At 54.0% G+C, this 15,890-nt stretch overlaps 1 protein-coding gene across 2 annotated transcripts in view; it reads left to right on the top strand.

Annotated features, from left to right (window-relative positions):
- PPP2R2C (protein phosphatase 2 regulatory subunit Bgamma) overlaps positions 1-14,780 on the top strand; it is a 161,476-nt gene extending 146,696 nt beyond the window's left edge. For both annotated transcript variants that reach the window (XM_043906227.1, XM_043906228.1), the window contains exon 9: positions 11,999-14,780. In XM_043906227.1, the coding sequence (XP_043762162.1) occupies positions 11,999-12,290 (292 nt within the window). In that variant the 3' untranslated portion in view covers positions 12,291-14,780. The remainder of the gene's footprint in view (positions 1-11,998) is intronic.
- Positions 14,781-15,890: the final 1,110 nt, after the last annotated feature.

Raw genomic sequence — 15,890 nt, 5'->3', positions numbered from 1 at the left:
GGGGGTCTACTAGAGCCTCAGAAGACAGACTTACTGCTGGAAAGAGGGGATCCCAACACTGCTCCCTGCATGTCTGTCTGTCCGTGTTGGGCTCCCTACTGGTTGTGACCATTGCCCGCCCTTCCTCCACACCACCACCAGGGGGCAGCCATGAACAGTGAATGCTGGGCCTCCAGAGACGGGAGCCGCCTTCTCTTCCTGGCTTCCCCGTGCCCAGCCTGCAGCTCAGCTGTCCTGCCTCTCACCCACCTCTTCCTGCCATGCCAGCCACCCCAGCCCTGGTAGTCCCTGCCACCCACCTCCACAACCCACTCTGCTCCCACCCCCTGGAACCCTGATTGCATTACACCTGGCTCACTCCTGCTGTCACTTCAAATGACTGACTCAACCCAAGGCCACCTCCTCCAGGAAGCCCTCAGGGTGTTCCTCTCCATCTCGACACCCGCAGCCTCCTGGGTTTTCCTTTTGTCTTTGCGTTTATTACAGATTTTCACCTTGCCTCTTCCCCACTGGCTGCAGTGCCCCTGGGAGTGGGACTGTAGCTCAGCTCATTCTAAGCCCCTGACTTGAAGCCTCAAGACTGTCCAGTCAATGACTGTTGACCTTCTGGAAGGCAAAGGGATGTGCCACTTCCTTCCACTTTATCGCAAGCATCCTGTGAGCCCAGCAAGCCCCATAGAGGAGGGGTGTGTGTGTGTGTGTGTGTGTGTGTGTGTGTGTGTGTTAGTCACTGTTGTATCTGACTCTTTTCGACCCATGGACTGTAGCCCATCAGGCTCCTTTGTCCATGGAATTCGCCAGGCAAGAATACTGGAGTGGGTTGCCATTCCCTTCCCCCAGGGTATCTCCCCGACCCCGGGATTAAACCCAGGTTTCCTAGCATTGCAGGCAGATTCTTTACTGTCTGAGCCTCCAGGAAAGCCCATAGAGGAGGATCCCAAGATAAATAAAGCCTGATTCCTGCCTTCTAAGAGCTCAGAGGCTAAGGGGAGAAGCAAGTACACCCTTCAGGGCCCCCACCCTTGCAGACCAAAGCCAACCTTCTGAATGCTGTAGCTCAGCGTTTCCTGTCCTTCTTATGTTAATGGGAAACTTCCAGCATCCCAACTGTATGCGTGGCAGCAAAGAGCTAGTGGACATCTGTTAACACTCACGGTGCCTCTTACCCAACTCCAGCAAGGCTCGAATGGGCAGCCTGGGGGACAGGAAAGAGTGGAGGCTCTTGGATCCGACACCCTGGATTTCCAGACCACGCTCTACCAGGCTCCAGCTACTTCCTTAATTGTTGTTCAGTTGCTCAGTCATGTCCCACTCTTTGCGACCCCATGGACTGCAGCACTCCAGGCTTCCCTGTCCTTCACTATCTCCTGGAGCTTGCTCAAACTCATATCCATTGAGTTGATGATGCCATCCAACTATCTTATCCTCTTTCTCCTTCTCCTCCTGCCTTCAGCCTTTCCCAAGCTGATCTCTGAGTCTGCTCACATGGAAAGTGGTTCGAATAAACCATGTCTTTCAAGGGCTGCTTTGAGGATGAGACCTTGTGTGTGATGCTCCTGGCAAGGTCATGCTCTGTATTGGCAGTAGACGGTCCACTGCGCACATGGGCCTGTTGTCTGTCTTGTCTTAAAGAACCCCGCTGAGCCTTCGAGACCCACCTCAAGTGCCATCTCTTCTAGGAAGTTCTCCTTGATTCATTCTGCCTGGGAAAAAGGGATTTGTGTCAACTGAGCATCTTCCAGCTTCCCTGGTGGCTCAGATGGTAAAGAATCTCCTTGCAATGCAGGAGACCCAGATTTGATTCCTGGGCTGGGAAGATCCCCTGGAGAAGGGAATGGCAACCCACTCCAGTACTTTTGCCTGGAGAATCCCATGGAGAGAGGAGCCTGGCAGGCTGCAGGCCACAGAGTCTCCACGAGTTGGACATGATTGAGCGACTAACACTTTAAGCATCTTCCAGTTGCAGGAATCAACTGAGTTTGTTCTGATAAGTTCCAGCAAGACTACCTCAGAGCTCACGCTGTACCTTTGGGGCCATTTCTTCTCCATCCACGCCCATCTCGGAGCCTCCCTGCTTCTTACACACTAGGTTCTTCCTCCCTGACTATGGCTGGCTCCCCCTTGCAGTTAGGGATGGTGACCCCAAATAGTCCCCCTTCCTTTGTCCTTCCGGACCACAATTCCACTTCTAGGTATATGGAAAAATTCTCAGAGAAGGATCTGATTGGCTTTGTTGGGGTCACATGCTCACTTTTGCACCCATTCAGCATGGACAGGATCTGTTGCATGCCACAGTTGGCCAGAAGGGGGCCATGATTGACAGACTCTCCAGTCCCACAGGGATGGGGCAGGAGTCTTTCCCAGTGGAAAGAAGAGAGGCCGAAGACCAGGGCAGCCAAGGCTGTGATCCTCAGGTGCAGATGAGGAAAACGAGACTGGCAGAGGTGAAGCAACTTGCTTAGGTGCAAGCCAGGGTAGGGACTCCCCCTTTCCCTGTTAAAAGAAACTTCTGAGGGTGTTAGAGCACGCCTAGGAATGGGAGCGATGGGTCAGTCTGACCTGGCGTGGTTTGCAGGATGCTGGGACCTGGTGGTCCGAGGTGGAAGAGACCCCTCCCTCTGCCGGTGTTTGGGGGTCTCCATCCTCCCCAGGGGTGTCCTCTGGATCCCGCACCTGAATGGAAGGAGGATTAGCAGCGGTGTGGCTTGCAAATGACTTTAATGATCTCGCTCTCCCTTCCCTGGTGGCTCAGGAGAAGGGTGGGTGTGATATGACAGTACCCACTGGGTTCCATGAACTGCTCCCTGGAGAACCAGGGGCCTGACTTCTCCCTTCTCTTTCCCCTGCAGGCACAGAGGGAAGGGTAAGGCCCCCAGCCCAGCCCCTCAACAGGCAGCACCCTTCTCTGGGAATCTGTCACCCACTCCCTCCTTCTGCTTCCATAGTCTTGGGCTCCTAGTCAGACAGGTGGGCCACAGGGATGGTTAGAATCCGTAAATGTTGTTCATTGTTCCACCACTAAGTCATGTCCAACTCTTTGTGACTCCATGGATGGCAGCATGCCAGGCTTCCCTGTCCTTCACTATCTCCTGGAGTTTGTTCAAACTCATGTCCTTTGAGTCGGTGACGCCATCCAACCATCTCATCCTCTGTGACTTCAACATCAGTCCTTCCAATGAATATTCAGGGTTGATTTCCTTAAGGTTTGACTGGTTTGATCTCCTTGCTGCCCAAGGGACTCTCAAGAGTCTTCTCTAGCACCATAAATACCTGTTGGCATTTAACACATAAGAGGAGGTGGAATTTACTGAGCCCAGCACTGTTCTAAGCGTTTTAGCATATTATCTAGTCCATTCTTGGGGCTATTCTCACCAGGGGCTGGGGTCCCTCGTCACTCCGTCTTACAGATGGGAAACCGCACAGGCCAGCCCTGTGACCCCGCCTGCAGAGCCCTACCCCAGTGCTCACCAGCTGGAGCTGTGACAGGGCATCTGGCGGGGTCCCGGGCAGGCCCCCTCTTGTCTGCTGAGCCAGACAGGCCTGGTGGGATTGCTGCCCTGGGTCTGGAGGTCAAAGTCCATCCTGGGTGGTGACCCCTAGGCCTGAGGATTCTCTCTGCAGGGGTGTGTAAGAAAACGCCACGGGAGGAAAAAAGCCACCTCTAAGGATCGGTGGTAAAGGCCTTTATTGAGCGGTCGCTCTCGGGCAGAACTCCCGGGGGCGGGTGAGTGAGGAAACAAAGGGAGTCTGCGAGGTATGAGGGGTGGGGAGGGGATTTATAGCCAGGGCCGGCGTCCAAGCCAGGTCTTTTCATATAAGGAAGAAAGCGCGGGCTACAGCGGCGGTCAGTGTCCGAGGGCTCCCGGTCGGTACCTGATTGGACCAGGCTGCAGGGGGTCAGTCCCCGGAAGTTTAGCCAGCCTCCAGAATTTGCCTTGTGGCACTTTCCTGGGGCATGCCCCGACCTTTCATCCCGGCCTTTTTGTTATAGGACAAGGGGCGCCGGTTCTCTCTGGCTATTTCCTGCTGAACGGGGGCGACGAGGGGTAGGGGCCAGCCAGGACGAAAGGTCAGCTTATGCAGGATTGTGAAGTGGGTCTATGTCTTCTTGATTGAGTCCAGTGTAAGCTGTTAGGAGCATGGCCCGTCCGGTCGCAGCCTGCACTATTTCTTGGACCCATTGAGTCCGGTCCGGAGGGGGCTTTCTTGGAGCTGTCTGCACCTCTGTTCCAGGCCTGACGATTGGGGCCGATAGGGCATGTGGAGATGCCAGTCAATGTCCAGGGCCGTAGCCACCTGCTGGGAGATCTGTGAGAGTATATATATATATATATATATATATATATATATATATATATATATATATATATTTTTTTTTTTTTTTTTTAAGAGAGGAGTAGGGCAGGAGGGGATTACCAGAAAGGAGTGGATAAATAGGCAGGAATCTAATTGACAGGGTGGTGGTTGGGTTTGGAGCGGACATGAGGGTTGGCCGTCAATGCCCATAACCGAAACCTGGGAAGGACGTAAAGTGTCCCCAAAAGAGGGAAGGACCGAATAGGTAGCCCTCGCATTAACCAGACTTACCCGTTACCTGGAGCGTTACCCTGGGCTTGGCTTGGGTTATCGGGGTTCCCGAGTCTGGGCGACATCAGCCATCGTCTAAGCTCAGCAGCTCGAAGGCCGGAGGAGGGCAGGAGGTCTCTCTGGGGCGCTCTGGTCCCCGGCCCCTAGAGGTCAGGGCCCGAGAGGCCTGGGGACAGTCACTAGCCCAGTGTCCTCACTGTCTGCACAACGGGCACGGCTTGGAAGGAGGCCGCGGATTGGGGCACATCTTGGCCCAGTGTCCTTCTTGGCCGCACTTGAAGCAGGCCCCCGGAGGGGGGTTTTGGGACCCCGAGCCTGCCGCCAGCCGCAGGGCCGCTACCAAGGCCTGGGTTTGTTGGTTTAGGAGGCTTGCCTGAAATTCGGCCTCTTGCTTGAGCCTTGCCCTTTGGCTGGCCTCAGCAGTTTCTTCACGGGCGTTGTAAACCTTAAAGGCCATTTTTACCAGGTCTCGAATAGGGGTCTGAGGGCCGTCCTTGGCCTTGGCCAGTTTTTTTCGGATGTCAGGTGCGGATTGGGAGATAAAACGATTGGCCAAGGTAGCTATCCCAATGGGGGACTCGGGACAGTCTGGTGTATTGAACAAGGGCCTCAGTCAGCCGATTAAGAAACATGGCTGGGTTTTTGTCAGGCCCCTGAGTCACCTCATCTAGTTTGAGGAGGTTTACTACCTTATGAGAGGACATTTCCATCCCATCGAGGATACACTCTATCATATAGCGTACCTGCAGCTGGCTGCCACCCCCTTCTTGGTAGTTCCAATCAGGGTCGGTGTCAGGAACTGCCTGAGCTCCTGGGGGACGCTCGGGGGAGGGGTTGGCACTGTGTCGCTGATCGGCCTTAGCCCTGGCTGCCGTCCAAATGGCCTGCCTCTCTTCGGGGGTGGTGGTAGATCCCAGGATGACATATATGTCCTGCCATGTTAAGGCATAGGCGCGGGTCAGACCAGTAAACTGCTTAATGTACTGAGTGGGGTTGGAGGAAAAGGATCCCAGCTTGGCCTCAATCTGTGCTAAGTCTTGGAGAGAGAAGGGGACGTGGACCTGGGTTAGACCCTCAGCTCCGGCTACTTGTCGCAGGGGGAGTAGCGGGGCTGGGGGAGGGGGAGGGGAGGCTCCTGGAGGGTTGCTATGGGAGCGAGTGTGGGAGCTAACCAGAGAAGAGGAGGGAGTGACGGGAGAAAGGGGAGGATACAAGATAGGGTTAAGGGCCGGAGGATCTGGGGCCGGCGGTGAAGCCTCAGGGGCGGGAACAGGAACAAAAGAGGCCGGAGTAGGGTTAGAGGGGGAGGGGTTAGGAGGGGCCGGAGAGGAGGGGGAGGAGTCAGGAACCGGAGAGGAAGGGGTGGGGCGAGAGTGCAATGCCCAAAAGGCCTGAACATAGGGGACCTCAGACCATTTTCCCATTCTCCGGCAGTAATTATCTAAATCAAGGAGGACGTCAAAGTCTAGTGTCTGTGTGGCTGGCCATTGTGAGCCATTATCTAGGGAATACTGAGGCCAGGCCTGTGAACACAGAAAAGTGAGCTGCTTGGGGCGGATATCTCCCTTTAGTCTTAGAGTCCGCAGGTTAGCCAGCAGGCACTCTAAGGGGGTGGAGTATTGGGGATCGGGTTTGGAGGCTGTCGATCCCATGGCGACCACGGGGCGTGGAGGCAACCCCCGCTGTCCGAACGTCTTTGGATGAGTCAAGGGGAGCCGGAGGTCCGTGTAGTCGCGGGGAACGTCTTCCTCACGACCGCAGGGACCTGGAAAGGCCGAAGCCGGAGGTCTACTCAGCCGCTGGGGACGTCTCTCCACCAGCTGGTGACCGGGAGGGCCCAGTAAGTGCGCACCCATTATGGGGCCCTAGGAGGTGGTCGCCAGGGAGTGCAGGCCCCAAAGCTGAAGGGACTTACTCCATATCCTGCCATCCGGGGGGTTGGTCAGCCGCCTGGGTCCGAGGCTTCCACAGCGGTGGAGCTCGAGGGGCCTCAACGGCGAGTGCTGGGGGCCCTCATCTTGAGCCCCACGTTGGGCGCCAGATGTTAGAAAACGCGGCGGGAGGAAAAAAGCCGCCTCTAAGGACCGGTGGTAAAGGCCTTTATTGAGCGGTCGCTCTCGGGCAGAACTCCCGGGGACGGGTGAGTGAGGAGACAAAGGGAGTCTGCGAGGTTTGAGGGGTGGGGAGGGGTTTTATAGCCAGGGCCGGCGTCCAGGCCAGGTCTTTTCATATAAGAAAGAAAGCGCGGGCTACAGCAGTGGTCAGTGTCCGAGGGCTCCCAGTCGGTACCTGATTGGACCAGGCTGCAGGGGGTCGGTCCCCAGAAGTTTAGCCAGCCTCCGGAATTTGCCTTGCGGCACTTTCCCGGGGCATGCCCCGACCTTTCAGGGTGCACATGCATACACACACACACACACACACACACACACACACATTGGTACCTCACCCACCTCGCCCTCTCTCCTCCCTTCCTCTGCCTCCTCCTTGCTCACCTTGCTCACCTGGCAGCAGGCGCTGCCTGGGAGGGGGTTCAGGCCTCTCCCCGGCCCTGCAAGCCCTCCTGGCCGTGCTCACTGCCCTGCTGGCTGTCCTGCACATGGAGACTCTGGCCCGCTTCCACATACCCACAGGGTACCCGGGTCTCTGCCACCCCGCTCCCCTGCCCACCTCTCCTCATTCACAGCCCTGCTGTGTCTGAGAGGCAGGAAGAAGGGGCAACGGAGGGTGCAACCTGGGCAGTGGTCCCCTGTGTCATCTCCCAAGCTCTGTGGGGTCGCCCCTGAGAGTCTGCTTGTGGTGTCCAGGGTCAACCTGTCCATGCACCCCCCTGTTCCCCCACCCCATCCCCTGGCCTTGGGATGCTTGGGCGCTGGGTGGTAGGATGGCCCCTCTGCTGACTTCACTTCACCCTCCTCCAGCCTGTCCTCCAGCCTGAACACAGGCGCCCCACGGCTGGCAGAGCTGCTGGTTAAGGGGTAGGCACTGCGGTGATGAATGCATTCCAGCGGCAGAGGATGAGCTGGTTAGATGGCACCACTGACGCAATGGACAGGAATCTAAACAAATTGCAGAAGATAGTGGAGGACAGAGGAGCCTGTTGGGCTACAGTCCACGGTGTCATAGAGAGTCAGAAAAAACTTAGCAACTTGAATAGCAACAACACTCGGTGATGACCGGGCCAAGGGTCACATGCCTGGACCCCAAGGGGCAGCCGCTGGCACACCCAGCATCCCTAGGTCAGCCCCAGAGACCCAGACTTGGGCTTCAGTGACTTTTAGGTGCCAGATCCTCTCTGCTTTGCGAGCGTCTTCAGGCTCAGCCCTCTCCCTGTCCCACACTGGGGGAGTCACACTGTCGGGAATCCTCATGGGTCATAACTTAGGTGACATAGGAGTCCACCCAGTCTTCGGGGTGAGCTGACATCAGGGGAGAGAAGAGGGGCCACTTTGGGAAGGAGAGCACCGAGGGCACCCTCTCCACCAACCAGCCGGCAGCCAGCGGGCCAGGAAGGGGCGGGTTCCTCACGCCCACCAGCGACTTGTCATTTCATTGTCTCAACAACACTCAGATCTATCCACACCAATTAAGATTTTAAAACAGAAAATAATAGAGTCAGAAAGTACATTAGAATTCTCCACCCACCCTCCCTTCACCTCCAGGGATTAGACGAGTCTCTTAGAAAGGAGAACCATTTGACTGCCAGCCCCACCCTACCCCATCGCTCCCCCACATAGTGTCAGAAAAGCCGCTCCACTCACCCCCGGTCTGTCCCCTATCCGTGTGGGGTGGGGGGTGGAGGGGGACCGGGCAGAGCATTTCATGCCTCTCTAAGACTTCAGTTCAGTTCAGTTGCTCAGTTGTGTCCGACTCTTTGGGACCCCATGGACTGCAGCATGCCAGGCTTCCCTGTCCATCACCAACTCCCAGAGTTTACTCAGGGTTCATGTCCATTGAGTCGGTGATGGCATCCAACCATCTCATCCTGTGTCATCCCCTTCTCCTCCCACCTTCAATCTTTCTCAGAATCAGGATCTTTTCCAATGAGTCAGTTCTTCGCATCGGGTGGCCAAAGTATTGGAGTTTCAGCTTCAGCATCAGTCCTTCCAATGAACACCCAGGACTGAATTTCCTTTAGGATGGACTGGTTGGATCTCCTTGCAGTCCAAGGGACTCTCAAGAGTCTTCTCCAACACCACAGTTCAAAAGCATCAATTCTTCAGCGCTCAGCTTTCTTTATGGTCCAATGTATGGAGTCATCCATACATGACTCCTAGAAAAACCAGAACTTTGACTAGACGGACCTTTGTTGGCAAAGTAATGTCTCTGCTTTTTAATGCTGTCTAGGTTGGTCATAACTTTTCTTCCAAGTGTGGCCGTAACTGTGAGTGACCCTTCCATGCCATTCGCTTATTCATTTGGTCAGTCATTTGTTCATTCATTCATTCATTCGGCAGATACTCAGTGCACTAACACCTATGAGGGGCTAACACCTTCTGAACCTGCGGGTCTGGCCGTGACTAAGAGAAGCTTCTGGTCCTTCAGTCCATTTGGTTTACAAAGCATTTACTGCGTCCTTAATCTTCATGGGTTGGGAGCGGGGGGCGGTGCGTTTCCTCTGCTTGGTCAGCTCCTGTTGGCTGTTGCTGGGGGTTGTCTTTCCTTCAAGGACCACTTACCCCTAGGAGGGCCAAGCCAGGCCCTGGGGACTCAAACAAGACACACGTGTCCCAGGGGCCCCCGCCTGGTGTGGAGACAGATGCTTGCCTGTGGATGATTGATTAGTGTTTCGAGGTGAGCCCAGAGGTGTCCTCCACCCCACCCCCAACTCCTCCAGCTCCCGTCTCCACCCTCCTTCTCCTAAGAGACTGTGCCTGGATGTTGACCCCGTGGGGCATCCACAGGCCTGTGTGCCCACTGGCCTCTGGCTGGGTTTAACCATGGGGGACAGTAGAAGGAGACTGAGGGTGATGAGAGAGGCCGGATTGTTTATCCCCCTGTTCCCTGTCATCTTGGCTAACCGTGTCCCTCAGGGCACAGCTTCTTTCAGAGGACAGCCCCCTTCACACAGATTTCTGTGTCTCTGGTTCTTTCTCTCTCTCTTTCCTGTGACTCCTCCCTCCCCTCATGTCTCAGGCCCGGTGTGGGGGGGGGCGGGTTTCAAAACCGACAAATGTACCAGTCCCCAGGCACAGCACTTTCCCTTAGAACCTTCCAGAACATGTGTGAACAGTCCTTTTATGGAGCTCCTCTCCAACCACCCTGTTGGCATGTGCCCTCTGCCCCCCACTGGGGCCTTAGCAAGCCTAGCCCCCCTTCTGCCTGGATGCCCCCCAGAACAGCCTTGGAAGAGCCACTTTATGCAAGGGGTGTTCCATCCTTACGGCCCCCAAACACCCACCCACCCATTTCTGAACCACCCATCTCTGAGAGAGTTTGGGTGTCAAGAGAAGGTGGCGCCAATCACTAACACTGCAGTTGTGACTCTGGCAGAAGGTCATGGGTGCACGGCGTCTCCAGGAAACACACAGCCTGGGCAGAGAGCCACTCGCGGGCTGGAACCAAAAGAGAGCTCCTGGCCCAGACTCGCCAGGCCCCAAGCCCAGGAAAATGTCCTTTCTGTGAAGGATCAGAGCTCAGAGGGGCAGCTTGATCAGTGAGAAAGGAGACACAGTGCTGTGTTCTCGCTCGGGGAGACAGATGTCCCCCTCCCCTCTGCCCTCTGCCAGGGGGACCCCTCTCCCTGAGAAGCGTTAGTGACCAGGCAGGGGCCTCCCGCCCCAACCCACATCCAGGCCACCCCCACCCAGCAGGACCGACATAAGAGATGGTCCACAGGTGAGTTCAGTTCAGTCGCTCAGTCGTGTCCGACTCTTTGCGACCCCATGAATCGCAGCACACCAGGCCTCCCTGTCCATCACCAACTCTCGGAGTTTACCCAAACTCATGTCCATTGAGTCGGTGATGCCATCCAACCATCTCATCCTCTGTCATTCCCTTCTTCTCCTGCCCTTAATCTTTCCCAGCATCAGGGTCTTTTGAAATGAATCAGCTCTTCGCATGAGGTGGCCAAAGTATTGGAGCTTCAGCTTCAGCATCAGTGCTTCCAATGAACACCCAGGACTGATCTCCCTTAGGATGGACTGGTTGGATCTCCTTGCAGTCCAAGGGACTCTCAAGAGTCTTCTCCAACACCACAGTTCAAAAGCATCAATTCTTCAGCCCTCAGCTTTCTTTATAGTCCAACTCTCACATCCATACATGACCTCTGGAAAAACCACAGCCTTGGCGAGGTGACTTGTAATCACAACTTGTCCGTTCTCAGGTGGGCCCCGGGGAGGTGGGCTTCCCCAGGTCTCCCATAAAGATGCTACAGGCCGGGGCCTCAGCTCCCACACTCTCCTGGTTCACCCAGGTGGACCCCTGCCCTCGTGCGTCTCCTCCACATGGGATTATTCCTATAGCTGGGGTTATACTGAAGCCATAGCTCACGTGCGTAACCCTTGTAAACTCAGGGGTCCTTGTGGCTCCTCTGGGAGCAATGACACCATCGGGAAGCACAGTTCATCTCCAAAAGGGAGGAGGGGTTCCAATCGACCCACATCTCTCCTGAAGAACACTGAAGGGGATCACTTCCGAGCCCTCAGTATTGCTTTCTGGAACGTTCCCACCTCCCCAGTGACTTCCTACCCCCAGATGCTCCAAATCTTTAACCCCCTTCTTTCTCCAGGCCCAGATCCATGTAGCTGCTATTCTTGCTCTCCCAGCTCTTACTGTGTAAATTAACATCCTTTCTCTGATTCAACAGGAATCCCTTCTCCTTAGGAGAGGTGGGGGAGAAGAGGTGGGCAGTGGATAGACAAATGGAGAATACGCTTTAGCTGGATATGGTGGGAGGAGGTCTGTGAACACCTGCACATGGATGGTGTGCAGAGTGATCATTTAGTCACTCAACTACTCAGACTGCAGGAGGGTCCTAGGTTTCTACCAGAAGGATATGTCTGGCTGATTCGGGGGGACCTGCACTTGGTCGGTGCTGAGTTTATAGCCCCGTGTCTCCTGTGTTTGTTTGCCTTTGCCCTCCTTCTGCTGTTGCCTAATCTCATTGAAAGTCTAGGGCTCTCTCGCCTGGGATACAGGGCAAAGTACAAGGGAATGTTTTTATGATGCTTGGCGCAGAGCCTTCAACGGTCTCGGCTCCTGGCTCTAAGTCTGTATGCTGATGCAGACGAGACATGAGGGGGGAGATATGAGACCCCCCCGAGAGAAGGTGGGAGGAGGCAGGCCTGTCCCCCGTCTGCTCCCAAAGGGTCCCCATTCCTGGGGTGACGGCTCTGCAGCCCCGGGAAGCAGCGACAGGTTTCGTTCCTCCTCCGGGGCCCCGCCTGACGCCTGCCTCTCCTTCTCCCGCCAGCGTCATCATGACCGGAGCCTACAACAACTTCTTCCGCATGTTTGACCGGAACACCAAGCGGGATGTGACCCTGGAGGCGTCGCGGGAGAGCAGCAAGCCCCGGGCGGTGCTCAAGCCGCGGCGTGTGTGCGTGGGCGGCAAGCGGCGACGGGACGACATCAGCGTGGACAGCCTGGACTTCACTAAGAAGATCCTGCACACGGCCTGGCACCCGGCCGAGAACATCATCGCCATCGCGGCCACCAACAACCTGTACATCTTCCAGGACAAGGTGAACTCCGATATGCACTAGGTAACCGCGGCGGCCGCGCGCCGGAGCGGCCACCGGCGGGGGCGGTGCCGGGGCCGGGTCCCTCCAAGCATCCCAGAACCGGACCCGGCGGATGATTTCTGCTGGAACGCAGGACAAAGAAGGAGTCACAGTAAACCGACGGGATCGTCGGCCTGGAAGTTCACTTCTTGCATCCTGTACTTTAATCGCGTGCAGTCTTTCCCACCTTCTTAGGATGTTTTCCGTCTGCGCGTTCATTTTTCACGCCAGCGGTTTCCTTTCTTGGGGGCCTCCGGGGCCCCGGAGCGGTGTGTCTCGCGCGCCTCACTGGCCCAAGTTCAGGGCTCCGGGGACAGATAACGAAGCTCACACAAGCCAGCCAGGGATTCTTTAGATGCTAAATGGAGCAGTTGCCACTGTCACAGAGCCGAGGGTCTCACCTTTTTGCATTTTGGATGGTGAATTCATGCTGAGAATTTGCCAGTTCCTCTTTTAGGTTATTTTAATGTCTTTCAAAATATCCCAGGTCCCTTAGAGTTTCTCGAGAGGAAAGGGAGTGGAATCCACCTACAGTGCGTACCTGTTTTCTCCACCCCTTAACCACCCTTCTCAGAGCATTTGCCCAGTGCTAGGCGTGGTGCGGGCCCTCCAGGCCCGCGGGTGTAACCCCTGTGGCTTCTGTGCCCGCTCTCCTGTCATTCTGCAGCCGTCCTGGGCATCTCCTGGGAACTCGTCCTGGCTCCCTCCATGATCTTCCCGAATCTTCATCGTGACCCTGAGAAGTGGGGGCCCATTCATTTCCTCCATACATGCCAACTCCACACTGAGTGCCAGGCTCCATGCCAGGGATTAAAGGTGAATAACTTGTCATTCCCCACTCTGCACTTGGGAAAACTGAGGCCCCAAGCCTGCATCAACCAAGGAGGGGCCAGGAATTCCATCCAGGCCTTCCCACAAGACCCTTTCCATCCAACCACGTTGGTGGCTCATGTTAAAGCAACATTCCAGCCTGGAAGGTTCTGGAAACATCTCTCCATCTTGTGAAGCAGGACAGAGCAGGTAGGATGATGATGAAGGTCGGGGAGAACTGAGACGCAGAAAGGAGAAGACCCCCCTCCCTGGGTCTCCTCGCCTGTTTGGTGATAAGGAACTCTGCCCTCTCTCCACCCCAGATGTGGACCCCAGCTCCTTTTCCAGATGCACTGAACTGTCTCCAAAAGAAAATTGCATGTTATGACCATTTTAAGATACCTTTTCTTTTCTGACCCCTCGCCGGCCAGTGAGAATGCGGCGTTTCCAAGACGATTTCCTCCTGCTTTGTCAGGATCGGTTTGGTCCACCCGCTGACCACGCCAACTTGTCTTTGCCCTTGGAACTCCCAGCGGAACTACGTGGCTTGCTTGCATTTTGATTCAGAAAGCAGAGTGCAGAGGCCTGACTGAACCTTTTTTTTTTTTTTAACAAGATGTAACCTAACCCAGGAAATAGACCCAACTCAAGATTTTTCTCAGCGGATAATGGTCTACTTTTGTGTGTGTTAAAGCACAGAACGCATGTGCACTCACTTCCAGCCATACAATAATACACAAGGAAATGGGTCCATTGATTTTTTTTTTAATCAACATGAATGAAGAATGTTTGTTTATATATCACTGTAAAATCCAGGTGACCTGGATAGTATTATATGTACATATCTATTCTAATTAAAATTAACAATCACAGGATTGGATTCCTTCTTTCCCTTTGTAAAGAGGTTCAAGAATGTGATAAATTGTATAGAAATCTTGCTGAAGCCAAAATCCAGCTCTGAGGGCCTTATACAATTATTCGGATATTTGGTGCGATCATTTCCTTTTGTGATTCAGATGCTGAGAGGCAATTTGCATTTGCAGATGGAGGTTACTGATCAGATCACAGATTTAACAAGGACCATTTCTACAAAGTACAAAGCTTACACTGCATTCAAAAGGAGGTCTTAATACAGTTCCTGGTTCCTTACTCTGTTTTAAACTGTGGACAGCAAACCGAAAAGGGAGAAGAAAGGAAAAGATCTTCTCAGAAGAAAAAGCATGTCTTTGGATCCCTGGAAGATAATGATGTCCAAAGCGTAATGAATAAAAGCATTGTGAATAAAAATGTGTGTTGAAAAATGATGTTGACAAGGGAAGAGGTAAAACTAGACATGGCAGAAGGGCCAGCAACATAGTCACAAACTTTGCTTCCTTCCTGTTTAAATTTCCTGCTCTTTTTGAATGTACGAATGTTCACATAGTCATTGTGAAGTTGTTGGGTTGTTTTCGTTTTCATTTTCAATACTCTCTGAGGACTGATTGCTCGGTGGCTTCGGATACGTGGTGGTAGATTAGACAGGCCTGACCATTTTGGACTCTGTAACTCATAGGTGCATTCTTGTTTTCTTGGGTGTCTCACAAACTATCCAACTGTTGAATAAAATTATAAATATGTTAATACCAGCTTTTTCCAATAAAATAACAAATGTTACATCGAAAATGAGGCTCAGGATGCTGTTTGTTTTTTTAATGGGTCATGGGTCCCGTCAAGAGGCACATGGCAGGTGGGGACACACGTGGAAAGCGGGATTCACCTCCAGGCTTTCCTGCCTCCAGCTCCCAATGCAGCTTTTAACCTTTTCAGCTCTGATTTCATCACCAAGGAAATGGAGCTAATAATAATACCAACCTTGTGGTTTGGGGGTTGTGGGGGGAAGGGCGAGATTAAATTGGACAACGGCCTGCAAATCACAGTGCCGGGCACATAAGCACTCAGTAAATGGCAGTTGTTTTATTTTGTTTTGTTTTGTTATGTTTTGGAGCAAGTTAGCATAGCCTACCATGATTTCCAAATATTCTGATTCTCCCATGATCATTTCTAACCCTCACATCCAACTTGAGATTATGGCACAGTTGAGGAAATTGGGGTTCAGAGAAGTTAGGAAACTGGCTTAGAATCACACAGCCAGGAGATGCTGGAGCCAAATTTCTCATTTGGCCCAGCTAACTCCTAATATAGTGCTCACCCAGCGGTACCACTACACACATGCCTCCGTGTCCCAAGGAACAAGAGCTGGGAGAAGCCAGCCTGTAGGGCATCTGAATTAGTTCTGCAGAGAGGCCAGCCTTGCCTGCTGCGATGGCTGAGATAAGCCAGAGGATGTGTGGCAAAGCCCTTCACATCCCGAGTGGTTTCTCTGCACTCCTTCTGGGAGCCCAGGCCTCACCTCTTTACTTTCAAGAGGAAGTTTTAACTTCAGGCCCAGCAGGAGGAAGTCAGCAGCTTCCCTAGTGGGTCTGCTGACAGGACTTTGATTGACTTATTTCTCCATCAACCTCTCCACTCCAGGACAGAGGAGAAAGGAGGAAAACCCACTTCCGGGATGTGTAACTTTGGACACGGGGCTAACCTCTCTGAAGCCCGTGTGTAAATAGAAGGTGTGTGTGTGTGTGTGTGTGTGTGTGTGTGTGTGTGTGTGTGTGTTAGTCACTCAGTCGTGTCTGACTCTTTGCAACTCCACAGACTGTAGCCCACCAGGCTCCTCTGTCCATGGGATTTCCCAGGCAAGGATATTGGAGTGGGTTGTCATTTCCTCCTCCAGGGGAGCTT

The sequence above is a fragment of the Cervus elaphus genome, chromosome 6 (genome assembly GCF_910594005.1).
Source record: "Cervus elaphus chromosome 6, mCerEla1.1, whole genome shotgun sequence".
Classification (NCBI taxonomy): domain Eukaryota; kingdom Metazoa; phylum Chordata; class Mammalia; order Artiodactyla; family Cervidae; genus Cervus; species Cervus elaphus.
Note: the sequence above shows the minus strand (reverse complement) of the source record. Positions and strands in the feature narration are given on the sequence as shown.